The following is a 13,673-nucleotide window of genomic DNA, read 5'->3' on the forward strand; positions in this document are numbered from 1 at the left end:
CTGCGATGAATGCCAGAGGACAGGCAACATATCTCGCAGACACGAGATGCCAATGACCACAATTCAAGAGGTGGAGGTTTTTGACATGTGGGGGATCGACTTCATGGGGCCATTAGTCAGCTCGTATGGTAACAAGTACATATTGGTAGCAGTTGACTATGTCTCCAAGTGGGTCGAAGCAGTGGCTCTCCCGACCAATGATGCTAAAGGGTAAACAGGCTTTCTGAAGAAGAACATTTTCACATGTTTTGGCATCCCAAGAGCTATACTCAGTGATGGTGGAACACATTTCTGCAATAGAGCATTTGCAAGTTCGTTGGTGAAATACGGAGTTCGTCACAAGGTGAGCACCCCGTACCACCCACAATCAAGCGGGCAAGTTGAAGTGTCCAATAGAAAAATTAAAAGTGTCCTTACTAAAACAGTGAATGCAACAAGGACTGATTGGGAAAGGAAACTGGATGATGCGTTGTGGGCGTACCGCACAGCCTTCAAAACTCCAATTGGTATGTCACCGTACAAGTTGGTGTTTGGAAAGGCATGCCACCTCCCGATGGAGCTTGAGCACAAAGCACTTTGGGCATTGCGGCAGTTGAACTTGGACATGAAGACGACGGGCACCAACAGAGTCACCGATTTACATGAGCTAGAGGAATTCAGGTTCCAGGCATTCAAGAGTGCTAGATTATACAAAGAACAGATGAAAATGATGCATGACAAGCACATCGTGGACCGAAACTTCAAATCCGGAGAGCTAGTGTTGTTATACAACTACAGATTGAGATTGTTTTCGGGTAAGTTGAAGTCCCGATGGTCAGGACCCTTCAGAGTGGTGCAAATGTTCCCAAGTGCAGCTGTTGAGATTGAATCAGAGGATGAAACAAATAAGTTCACAGTGAATGGTCAGAGGTTGAAACACTACCTTGGAATGGAAAATGAGAAAGGGGGCAGAGAGATGATAATGTTGGAAGAGCCCTAGTACGTGAATGAGGAGTGATGCTCCTATCTTGCGTCGTGCCGCGACATTAAATTAGGCGCTGCATGGGGGGCAACCCATTGAATTGTTGTAATCGTCGTGCCACGACATTAACTAAGGCGCTGGTTGGGAGGCAACCCAACGATTGTGAATTGTGAGTTTTGGGAAGTACTAACCAATGCAGTTGACAATGGGCGGACGATAAGGCCATCGAAAGTGGTAAGAACAGGTGAAAAATATGAAAAAATTTGTGCCCAGGAGCGCGCCCGCGCTACAGGCCGCGCTAGTGGTCGCGCATATGGGCAAGTATTCTGCCTCAGCTCAAAAATACTAGCGCGCCCGCGCTACTAGCGCGATCGCGCTAGTGGCCGCGCATATGGGCTTGTGTTCTGCCTGGGCTAGCGCGGCCGCGCTCGTCCCGCCCACATCTATGAGTTTTGTGTCGTATTTTTTATTTTTTTGTTTATCTTAATTTTTTTTTAATTTAGCCTAAATTAAAACCCCCCCTTTTCTAATAACCCCCCCTCTTTAATCCCATACCCCCCACCCATTCCACCACATTGAACGATAATTCCCCAACCCTAACCCCTTCTTCCTCAACGAACCCCCCTCCTCTTCCACTCCCGTCTTCTTCAAAATTCCTAACCTCACTCTCTCAAGTTTCAAGACACATTCCCCTCCAATTTCTTTTCTTCTTCCCACAATCCGTCACTGCAGGTAGGTGTTTCTTGTTCCATTTTTCCTTTTTCTTTCAATTTTGTTTTTCAGAATTTCGTGGTTTTTAGTGTTGAATTTTTGTAGTTGTTTTCCTTTCTTTTTTGATTAGTAGAATTGGTAACATATGTTGTAGTGTTTGTGGAGGGTAAGATTGGTGGAGTGTAGACTCACTTGGTATGTGATTTTGGTGGATATTGTAGTGGTGTTGAAGTTCTAACATGTGTAAAATGGGGTATGAGTACTTAATGCCCACAAGGTGTTTGTGGAAAGGCCTCAGTGAACGTAATTGTGTAGTTGTGACCACTTATACGTGTGAAGTCCGAGTAACCGCATTGCGTCATAATTTTGTGTTGGGCTATGCTAATGTGCTCCCGTTTTTCAGGTACTATGGCTCCATCTCGGAAACGCCGCACCACAGGTGCCTCTTCTAGTAGCCAAGCTGACTCGTCCAGGGCGCGCGGGGTAGCCCCTGCTCGCCCCTTTGATAGTAGCAGGTTTGTCTCTGCTAAGGCTCAGGACCGCTTTGCAGAGGAGGCCACTAAAAAGTCGATTCCGGAAAGAGGCAATGACATAGGATCAGTCCAGCTGGGCTGCCCTCACATGTATACTGAACTAGTGAGGCGGGGGTTGCAAACTTTCATTGATGAGCCGGGCGAAGGCAATGTAATGGTAGTTAGAGAATTTTACGCCAATGTGAAGGAGCAGGTCGATGGCGTAGTCACGGTGCGCCGAAAGGTGGTGAATGCCTCTGTTGAGGCTATATGGACGACGTACCAGCCCCCTCCCGTGGATCCTTATGATGACTTTTATGTGGGGTATGGCAGAACATACGCGCATTGGGAGACGTTCTTTGAAACAATCTGTGTACCCGGAAAGGAGGTTGTCTGGATGAAGTATGGTAAGAAGTTCCACTCCTCGGCACTAACCTTTGAAAGGAAGTGCTGGTTGTATGTTATCAACAACCGTCTGCTCTCGTCCTCCAACACTACGGAGGTGGATGGCCCTCGAGCGGATCTGATCTGGTGCTTCGTCAATGGTCACAACTTTGACGTGGCCAGAGTGATTCATGAGGAGATGTTCATCCGCTGTCCAATCAAAAGGTATGGGTTCTTTTTCCCGTCATTGGTTTCTAAACTTTGCAGGGCAGCTAGAGTGCCGAAAAATCTGGCAGTGGATGGTATAATGCCAAAAGACCGCAAGTTCCGGGCAGACAAGGTAACCACTGGTAAGGAGCCGGCAGCAGCAGGTGGTGAGGATAGTAGTGACTCTGATGACTCTGAGGATGAGGAGACTGAGCAGGAGGATGTGGGGGATGTGCACAGGCCCATGAGCAAATTGCAGCAGCTGCAACACCATTTGGGACTGCAACACCTTCTGGAGCTGCTCGGGTTTCCCGGTTCACCGCTTTGGAGCAGGAAGTAGCTGGGTTGCGTACCTCGGTCACTGACTTGGGTACCCGTGTTGACGTGGTGGCTGACCGACAAGTGAAATCGGAGAAGAAAATCTTAGGCTGGCTGAGAGGTCTGGGTCGTGCTTGTCAATTGAACCCAGACACCGTCTCCGATCAGGAGTGATCTTTCAGGGAAGTTCCTTTACCTCACTGTTCCTTAATTTTTATGCCATGAGGACATGGCTACCTTTTAAGTGTGGGGTGGGGGATACTTCAATATGTGTATGTACATGTAACAAATTGATTGTTTGATGCTTTCTTCTTCTTGATTGTTTTTTTTTTTTGTGTGGTTTGAGTGTTAGTTAATTTAGGTAAGTGTAAAGTAGGTAAGTTGACCTGTCCCGACGACGGATCTCTCTCGACGGGGTTCTTGAGGGACTAAGTCGACGTGAAAAAAAAAGGAATATGGAGACTCTTCCTGATGACGGATCATTTAGACAATTTTCTTGAGGAAGTAAGTCTAGAGAAAAGACCAAAAAGATTTTTGTTTATTTTTAGGTAGTGTAGTAACTCCCCCTTGGTTTTTCTTTGGGCCACGGTTCTTTTCCAAGGGTTTAGCTTGAACCGGGTGTAGGTAGTTTTTATTTATTTTGTTTTTATTTTGTAGTTAGTACTGATGGGCTACGAGCTGAAATAGAAAAAGAAACCCTTTGCGTTGATACACCTGAACACAATAGACACTAGAGTGTAATGCCTAGTCTCAATGGTTGACTCTTGCTAAAGTGCCTTAAAGTTGTATGTTTGTAGCTGACTTGAACACTTAAAAGAGAATGTCTTGATAAATCAATCCGGAGTGAGTCATATGCCATGTGTGTGTGAGCTATACTATATTCCATGCTTTACATTTGATGCCTAGAACTTGCCCTGTGTGTTTGCGAAGCGAAATAGTAGCTACATTTAGTCTTAGAAGTGATATAGGCATTTCGTTGTTAAGCCAGATATATAACGTAAACCCACCTGAATGTAATACATCGTAGTTAACCCCGTTGAGCCTATAAGCCTGTTTCTTTGGCAACCACATTGCGAACCTTACCCAATTGTTTGAATAGCCTTATGCTTGAACCTTTTTACCTCCCATGAGCACTTGAATGGCCTTGACATATGCAAAAGTTAAAGTGCGAAGTGGTGGTTTGGTTTTGAGCGGAGCCAATGAAATAGAGGAAAGGTGCAGTTTTGAAGAACAAAAGAAGAAGCGCCACGACAAAAAAAAAATTATAAGTAAATAAAGTAGTTGATAAGTGGTAGCTTGATACAAATGCACCTAAAGGAATGGGACGTTATAAATAAATTGTGGGGAATGTCTGGTTGACATAAGAATGATATGGAATGTTAATGTGTTTTGTATTAAAAGTGCTTAGGGAGATTAGTCACTATATCCAAATATATCCTACCCATCCCTTAGCCTACATTACAACCAAATGAAGTCCTAATTGATCTTAGACTGGATAGGCTCGATTAGTAGAGTAGTACACTACGGGCAAGCCTATGGTGCATCTTAGTGGCATGTGAATGTTCTTTTGGAGAGTGAGCGAATTTTGTCCATCTGAGTTCCTAATTGTTTTTAATCATATTAATTGTGGAACTACTCTCTTGTGTGATGTGAGGGCATGTAATTCACAAAGGAAAGGTAAGTCTTGACTTCTGTATAGAGTAGTTTGAGTAAGTGTGAATATTGCATGGTACGAGAAATTCGACTTTTGAGACAAAGATTGTTCACTACTAGGCGTAACTTTGATGAATTGTTCTTGGTGTGAGGGAAAATGCGTAGTGAAGGAACCTCTATAGATTGTAGTGGATTGCTCGAGGACTAGCAATGAATTAAGTGTGGGGTGTTGATAATAGGCTAGATTCATGTAATTTGGCGTCTGTTTATGCCCCAACTTGATTATGTTTCACTGTTCTAATATAGTTAAATGATGATAAATGAGCTCTAATTGTGAATTTTACACTTTGTAGGAGTAAGTGGCATGAATGAGGACTTAAGACTGTAATCGGAGCTAAATTGAAGCAAGAAAAGCCCCTAGGAGCTGAGTACGTGGGAAGACGAGAGAAAGAAGAGATGAAATGGAGACCTGGACTAGCGCAGCCACTAGCGCGTCCACTAGCGTGACCGCGCTAGCCCAGATAGGCGAGGCAGAATGATAGGGCATATGCGCGGTCACTAGTGCGACCACGCTAGCCCAATTCGGAAAAATTAAATTTCAGGGGTAAATTCGGAAGTTCGGGGGTAATCCACTTAACCTATAGAAGGTCCAGTTCGCCCAAGGGATGAGGAGGAAGGTTTAGAAGGCTTGTTTTTAGACTACGGAGGAGGAAGAACAAGTGTGTGAAGATCTACAAAACATTAGAGTTTTTTCTAACTCCTTTTACTTCTTGCAATAAAGCATTATGAACAACTTTGTAGTTTTATCTTATTTTGTTATGAGTAGCTAAACAATTATCTAGGGTTGATGGAACCAATTGTTGGTTGAAGTTTTGACTCAACTGGTTAAAATCGAGCCGGAATTATTATATGATTGTTCAACTACGTTTTGTATGTTTTTGATTAATTGAATGGGCCCTTGATCAATCATGTCTAATTGCCTTATATTGCTTGAGAAAGAATATTAGGTTAGACTGCTGTTGAACAACACCACTTTTGGGTAATTGAAGAGATTCATTACTTGAACTTAAAAGTGGGTTTAGAGATAACGGAACTTTGGTGGGATAATTTAGAGCTACACATATTGTCAGCTAGGGTAGTTCGAGAGAATGCTCTAGTAAATTATTGTAGTTGATCGAGAGATAATTACGATAACCCATAGCTCTTAATCCTCACAGAGTATTACGGCGAGATTATAGCGAAAGAGTCAAGACCTAAACTTGCAATTGGGGAAATCACTGTCCTAGACCTTTTTACCATTGAATTATCTTAAATCTAGAATATTGTTATTTCCAATATTATTTGAAGTAGTTAAACAAAACCCAAGATTGATCGATAAAAATCTTGCATCTAGAAATTGGTTGAGTTGATAATAGCATTGCCAAGGAGTTGTAATAGATAGGTTAGTTCCCTGAGGATTCGACTCCGGACTTAAAATCGAGTCAGCATATCAACAATAACCCACACTGCATCGAACTTTCTCTGAGTCCGTGGGAGTCCAACAACAAAGTCCATAGTGATACGCTCCCACTTCCACTTGGGAAGCTCAATCCTCTGAAACAAACCACCAGGTCTCTGATGCTCGTACTTCACCCGCTGAAAATTCAAACACCCAGCCACATATGCAACAATATCCTTCTTCATCCTCCTCCACCAATAATGCCGCCACAAATCCTGATACATCTTAGCGGCGCCCGGATGAATAGAGTACCGGGAACTATGGGCCTCCTCTAGAATCAACTCTCGAAGTCCATCCACATTAGGCACACAAATGTGACCCTGCATCCTCAAAACTCCATCATCCCCAACCGTGACCTGCTTGGCACCACCGTGCAGCACCGTGTCCTTTAGGACACATAAATGGGGATCATCATACTGCCGATCTCGAATACTCTCCAATAATGAAGAACGAGCAATTGTGCAAGCTAACACGCGGCTGGGCTCAGAGACATCCAACCTCACGAACTGATTGGCTAAAGCCTGAACATCCAAAGCAAGCGGCCTCTCACCGACCAGAATATACGCAAGGCTGCCCATACTGACTGGCTTCCGAATCAAAGCATCGGCCACTACATTGGCCTTCCCCGGATGATATAAGATGGTGATATCATAGTCCTTCAGTAGCTCCAACCACCTTCTCTGCCTCACGTTTAGCTCCTTCTGCTTGAACAAGTATTGCAAACTCTTGTGATCCGTGAACACCTCACATGACACGCCATATAGATAGTGCCTCCAAATCTTCAGCGCGTGAACAATGGCTGCTAACTCCAAATCATGAACTGGATAATTCTTCTCATGAATCTTCAACTGACGCGAAGCATAAGCAATGACCTTGCCATCCTGCATCAACACCGCACCAAGTCCAATACGAGATACATCACAATAAACTGTATATGGCCCTGAACCTGTGGGTAAAACCAACACTGGCGCCGTAGTCAAAGCTGTCTTAAGCTTCCGAAAGCCCACCTCACACTCATACGACCACCTGAACTGGGCAACCTTCTGGGTCAACCTGGTTATAGGGGATGCTATAGATGAAAACCCCTCCACAAACCGACGGTAATAGCCTGCCAAACCCAAGAAACTCCAGATCTCTGTAGCTGATGCAGGTCTTGGCCAGTTCTTGACTGCCTCTATCTTCTTCGAATCTACCTGAATACTCTCTGCCGAAACAACGTGACCCAAGAATGCAACGGAACTCAGCCAGAAATCACACTTCGAAAACTTAGCGTACAACTGACTATCTCTCAAAGTCTGAAGAACCACTCTCAAATGCTGCTCATGCTCCTCCCGACTGCGAGAATAAATCAAAATATCATCAATGAAGACTATCATGAACGAATCCAAGTAAGGCTTGAACACTCGGTTCATCAAATCCATAAAAAGTGCTGGGGCATTTGTCAACCCAAATGACATCACCAAGAACTCATAGTGCCCGTACCGAGTGTAGAAGGCTGTCTTAGGGACATCAGATGCCCTAATCCTCAACTGATGATAGCCAGATCTCAAGTCAATCTTCGAAATTACCTTGGGACCCTGAAGCTGATCAAACAAATCATCACTCCTCGGCAATGGACACTTATTCTTGATCGTAACCTTGTTTAACTGCCGGTAATCTATACACATCCTCATCGGTTCGTCCTTCTTCTTAACGAACAACACCGGCGCACCCCAAGGCGAGACACTAGGTCTAATAATTTGACTATCAATAAGCTCACAGTAACTCGTCTTGGGATCCAAATTCGAGATTTTCCTTGGGAGGTGTCGGGAAAAATTTGGAATGGAATAATATTGATTCAAAGTGTATAGTGCAATGACTTCTAATTCTGCAAATTATGCTAGTTCTAATTTTAGTTTATCAACCACTTGAACCCAAGTCAGTAAAGTAATTAACCAAATACAAGTAACTGTTAGGTGTTTCCCCTGATATTCTTACTATATTTGATTTTCCTATCTCTTGAAGGAAAGGGCAACATGTTTACCATAATTGGGGTTTTCTTTTTCTAGAAGGAAACTATAATTCTTCCATATTTGACTAGTCTTTTTTCTTTGAGGAAAATGTTTGGACTTCTATAAATTGAGGATCCTTCATTCTCACTCAATAGCACCACAATGTAACTATATGGGATTTTGACGAGCGCAAAACACAACACAAAATTATTGCTCGCTAGTTAAAGATAGTATAGTTTAATTATCGTCTCCACATGGATTGGATTTTAAAAAATGTTTGAATAATCTTTAGTTGATTACTATCCAGGAAAATTAACACTTGATTTGATGACTATTATTATGATTAACTACTAAAAATTAAGCAATTAATAATTGATCACACAAGACAACAGATGAGAAACGAAGGAATATACATGAGAGGAATAAGGGTAATTGACTAGATAGGTGCAAGATAATTGACTCGGGATCCAATTCTTGAGTTAGTTCACTCTATAATACTGTTGGTTCTCACGAATTCAACAGATAACCAGATTACACTTGAAGTTAATGTCCCTCTTTCGATTAAAAGTTATATTCAGCAATTAATCTAATCGAAGCACGACAAAAAATTGCAACAATAAAGTGACGGGTATGATCAAAAGGGTAATTTCTCACGAATATTTCCCTATTTTCTAGTTCGATTAACAATTCAAGAGGTGCTTTCGCTTACCTATTTGAATCACAAATTTAAACTAGAGAATAAGATGTGAAGAAATTCAATATCAAACTCCTCTTTCGATTAAGAAAAATAATAAATAACTCCACAATATAAATTAAAGCAACATCAATTAATTCTAACAATTATCAAGAATTAAATCCTAAATCAAGTTATCAAAACACTGTATCTGTCAACACCCTAATGGAAATTACTCCATATCAATGGAAAAAGTCATCTCAATAAAGTTTAAGAACAAAGAAAACATCAATTCTAATGATTCGATACAAACTCCCTTGGAAATCTTGATGAATTCTTGAGTCTTCTTGCCTTGGTTGGTTCTACAATCTTTCGTAGGTCAAAAGTCCTCTAAATCATATTTTTGGCGTATTTGTACCATGTAGAAACAAGCCCGGACGAAGCTACCCTTTCCTAGCGGAAATAGGAAGCCACTATGACAATTTTGCACAACTTGTTCGATTTATCTCCAAATTACCTCAATAGGCATAAAACACGTAATAAGTGTAATTCACTATCATTTGAGCTCAAATACACGTAAAATGCAGTAATTAGAGTGCAATACTACGCAAATACGGGTTTCTAGCCTACCATCAACAACCCACACTTAGACCATTGCTCGTCCTCAAGCAATCAAACTACACTTCACATAGGGATGACCTTTTCATCAAATAACTTTCCTAACACATAATGCCAAGAATATTTCAAATAGACTAAGCACCATATCATAACATCCTAGCTTCAAGACTCGACTCAAAAGTAGCACGCAGTTTTCACAGGTTGCTCTCCTACTCTAAGATAGAGGTCAAAAACTTTACCTTACCTTCACAAGTCATGTGCCCTCACACAAATAATAGAGAGTAGTTCCACACACAATAAAATTCAAGAACAATTAGGAACTCGAGATAGAATGAATTCACTCACTCTCAGAAATAAAATTCATGCGTCACAGAGAATGTACCATAGCCTTGCCCTTAGTGTAATACTCTACTAATTGAGCTCATTCGGTCAACGACTAAGTAGGGCTTTATTTTGATTGTAATGTAGGCTGCGGGACGGGTAGGATACATACGGATATAGTGGCTATACCTCCCTAAGCACTTTAATACATATACATTAACAATTCAAACCCCACACTTATGTTAAACCCAAACCCAACCTTCATTCATAACATCATCATGCTCCCAATATCTTTAAACACAAACAAGATGAGAACTACCACAAGCGAATCCGTTTTTTCTTTTCTAAGTTCTGATTTTTTTTTCCTTTTTTTCCCAATCAAACTCTTTTTTCAATTCTCTACAAGTGGCTCTCACAATTTTTCAAACAGTGCGCCTTTCTCCTTTTTCTATAGTTCCACTCAAAACCCGACAATACCTCACTTAGCTTTTACATGCTCATAACAAAATCAAGTGTTCAAGAGAGGTAAAAGGTTCAAACAAATAGACAATTCAAGCAAAGGGGATCAGGATTGTATTGTGGTTGCCAAAGAAGTAGGATTACATGATCAATGGGCCTAACTAAGATACACATTAATTTGGTGGGTAAAAGCATATATTTGTCTCCACAAAGAAATGCCTATATCACTTCCTAGACTGAACAAGACGACTATTTCGCTTTGCAAACATACGGGGCAAGTTCTAGACATCAACTGACATACACAGAATATCACAAAACCTTACACACACATTAGCACATAACTCACTTAGGAACGGATCTATCTCGACTCTCTAGTCAAAGCAGTTAAGCAGAATCACAATCAAACAAGTGAAGGTACCTATCCATGAGTCTAGAATTGAGCCTTGGCATCACAACTAAGGCACTCACTACTCTCTAGGTACAACAACGCCAAGAAAATTGCTTCAACTTAGCTCTATGATCAAGATTCTTTTCCTATAAAACTAAAAAACTAACTACACCTGGTTCAATTAAAACCCTTGGAAAAGAACCGCGACACAAAAAAAACCAAGGGGGAATTGTTACACTACCTAAGAAAGGAAACTAAAATAAAAGACATATTTTTGGATTTTCATTTTTATTTTATTTTTATTTTTTGTATTTTTATCGTTCGACTTCAAATCCCTCAAGAAAGCAGTCGACAAAATCCATCGCCGAGAAGAATCGAAACTAAACAATTAATTACTAACTATTACAAGCCGATAGAATTCAGAGTTACCAATAGAATTCAGAGTTATAATTTACAGACCATATTATTTAATAAAGCAAGAAACATATCAAACAAAACTAATTGACAAATACAAAACAAATACAAATACAACCAAATAGGAGCACCCCACCCCACACTTAATAAATTGCATTGTCCCCAATGTAAAACAGTAAAATAAGATTGAAAAGGTAACTCCCTGAGGCCCTTGGTCTACTCATCATCAACACCCTCAAAGGTGCGTAGGTATTCCTCATTATCGGAGCGAACAAAGTTTACATCCTCATCTGGTAACATCTGTGCTCCAACTTCCAAGCCCAACTACTATTGAGTGACGCGGAGAGGGGATGGTCCTCCTGCAGCTCTACCATATCAGTCTCCCCTCGAGGAGTGCGAAGGTGCATATCAACAAATAATAGCTGCAGTGTCTCCTCAACACGAATACATCTTTGATCTACAAGAACAACAACAGCGGGGGAGGGGGGGTCTGTCACAATCGTGACATCAAAAGGCTTAAGAGGCCGTAGAACCTGAATCGTTCGATCATAATGGTACTCCTCCTTCACATGGTGCGTCCGTCGAAGGCACGTTATCATGCTCGGGAAGTACAGGCTGGGGACCCCAAGTGGTCGTACTCGAGCCATATGCTCAAGAATAATCATACCCAGATCAAACTTCATCCGAGTCAAGATAGCATAAATGAGACACACCTTCAACCGGGAGACGTCCGTGTCATTCTAGGTACGCGTGATCTTTGCATTAGTCAACTGGAGAATGGCTCTGGCGGGACGCTGGAAATGGCACTTCTTCATGTCTTTGTGGATCTCATTAGCATCTCGCGTCCATGTAGCAAGAGACCTCGCACCACACAGTTGGCGTTTAATATCAGGATGGGGGCCGGCGCAGCAACCTCAGGAACAGCTTATATGAGTGCTCCGTGAACACCATGATTTGATTGATTACCCGGAAAGAAAAGGGAATCGTCTTGCCTCTCACCTCCACTTCATACTCCGCATCTAAACTGGCCTCAAGTTGCCAGTTAGCATAGAATTCCTTGACCATGTTCATGTTCACCGACTCTCCGTGACAGAACAAGCTTTCAAAACCCAGGTATCTGATGTTGTTGTAAATCCTCGAGTACTTCCTGGCTAGCTTACCATCATCAGTGCCAACTTTCGGTTCGGGACTCACCGTTGGAATAAAGGTTCAGCATCCTAGCATGAGCTAGCATAACCCGAATGTCATACTTGCAGCCTGGTAGGTACTACTTCCGCACTGGGATCAATGCACCCCTCTTCCTCCTCCACTGGGGCGGGGGGAGTTGCCGCCTACCTCCTCGACGGCTACTAGAGGAAACCTCGGAGGAACCTGTGTTAGAATGTTTGCTAGGACGGTGAGACATTGTACCTGCACAAGACGAGCAATATTAGCCACAACACTTAAAACAAAAATAAGGCCAAACGGGGTAACCACCCCACACTTATGTTATTGGCATGTTCACAAGTACAATGCATATTGCGGACTCATACTACCCCCATTGAAAGCACTCCACAAGTAATCAACAACCTAACCAATCACCAACATAATATTACAACAACATAACCACAGACGACGCTAGTGTAAAATACAAAATTAAGAAGCTAAACTAGTAAATAAGAAAAAAAGAATAAGAACTTAGTCTAATTTACCACTAACAAAATAAAGAATTTACAATACAGCACTACACACGTACTTAGCATGAACCGGACACCCCAATAAGCACCTAGAAACACATTAGCATGGGTGGTCAATCGATTATTACTAGGGACTAGCATGTTAAAGTTTCACAATATAAGAACATGACGTCCCACCCACAGTTATCATCAAATATCACATTATCTCATAAAAAAATTTCTCTAATTAAGCACGACTTCACCTTCTATGTCATTGAGACATTTTATCAATGACATTGTATTCATCGAGTTCAACTCATAATTTCAACTTCAATTGGTCTATGACCACTACACAAAAACACCAATCAACCTCCCAACAACAACCACAACACCACCACAATATAACAATAGCACAAAGTACTCTAATGTTTCACAAAACACCCTACAATTTTCGGCCATATTGGCACCCCCACCATAGTTCACCACTCAATTCATCCAATACCATCAAAATATACCAAAAATCACCCACAATCAAAAGAACAATGAAAACCCCAAAAATTGATGTACAATTTTCGGCCAAAATATGAATATTAACAAAAGAGGTCTAAACACTACCTAGGGTTAGATATATGAAGTAAACTACATAAATTTGATCCTTTTTATTTTGATCTTTTTAGTAAGCTGATGGGGGGATGCGGAAAATTACTATATAAAAAAGAGTTGTAAATTATCAGACTTCTTGTTCGAGTAGCAATATTACTACTAAAAGAGAAGAAATGAGAAAAGAAAACTTACCTTGATGAGTGATGGAGGTGGGAGAATTTAAGGGGAAGAACTTTGAAGAAGAAGATGAATGGAGGATTTGGGGGTGATTTAGAGAGAAGTTTTGAGAGAGAGAATGAAAGGTATG

At 41.5% G+C, this 13,673-nt stretch overlaps 1 protein-coding gene across 1 annotated transcript; it reads left to right on the plus strand.

The window, feature by feature from the left end:
- Window positions 1–553: 553 nt before the first annotated feature.
- Window positions 554–979, plus strand: LOC109214414. Its single transcript, XM_019378331.1, has one exon. The coding sequence runs from the start codon at window positions 554–556 to the stop codon at window positions 977–979; it is 426 nt and encodes a 141-aa protein (XP_019233876.1).
- Window positions 980–13,673: the final 12,694 nt, after the last annotated feature.

This window comes from Nicotiana attenuata, unplaced genomic scaffold, assembly GCF_001879085.1.
Source record: "Nicotiana attenuata strain UT unplaced genomic scaffold, NIATTr2, whole genome shotgun sequence".
Taxonomy (NCBI): domain Eukaryota; kingdom Viridiplantae; phylum Streptophyta; class Magnoliopsida; order Solanales; family Solanaceae; genus Nicotiana; species Nicotiana attenuata.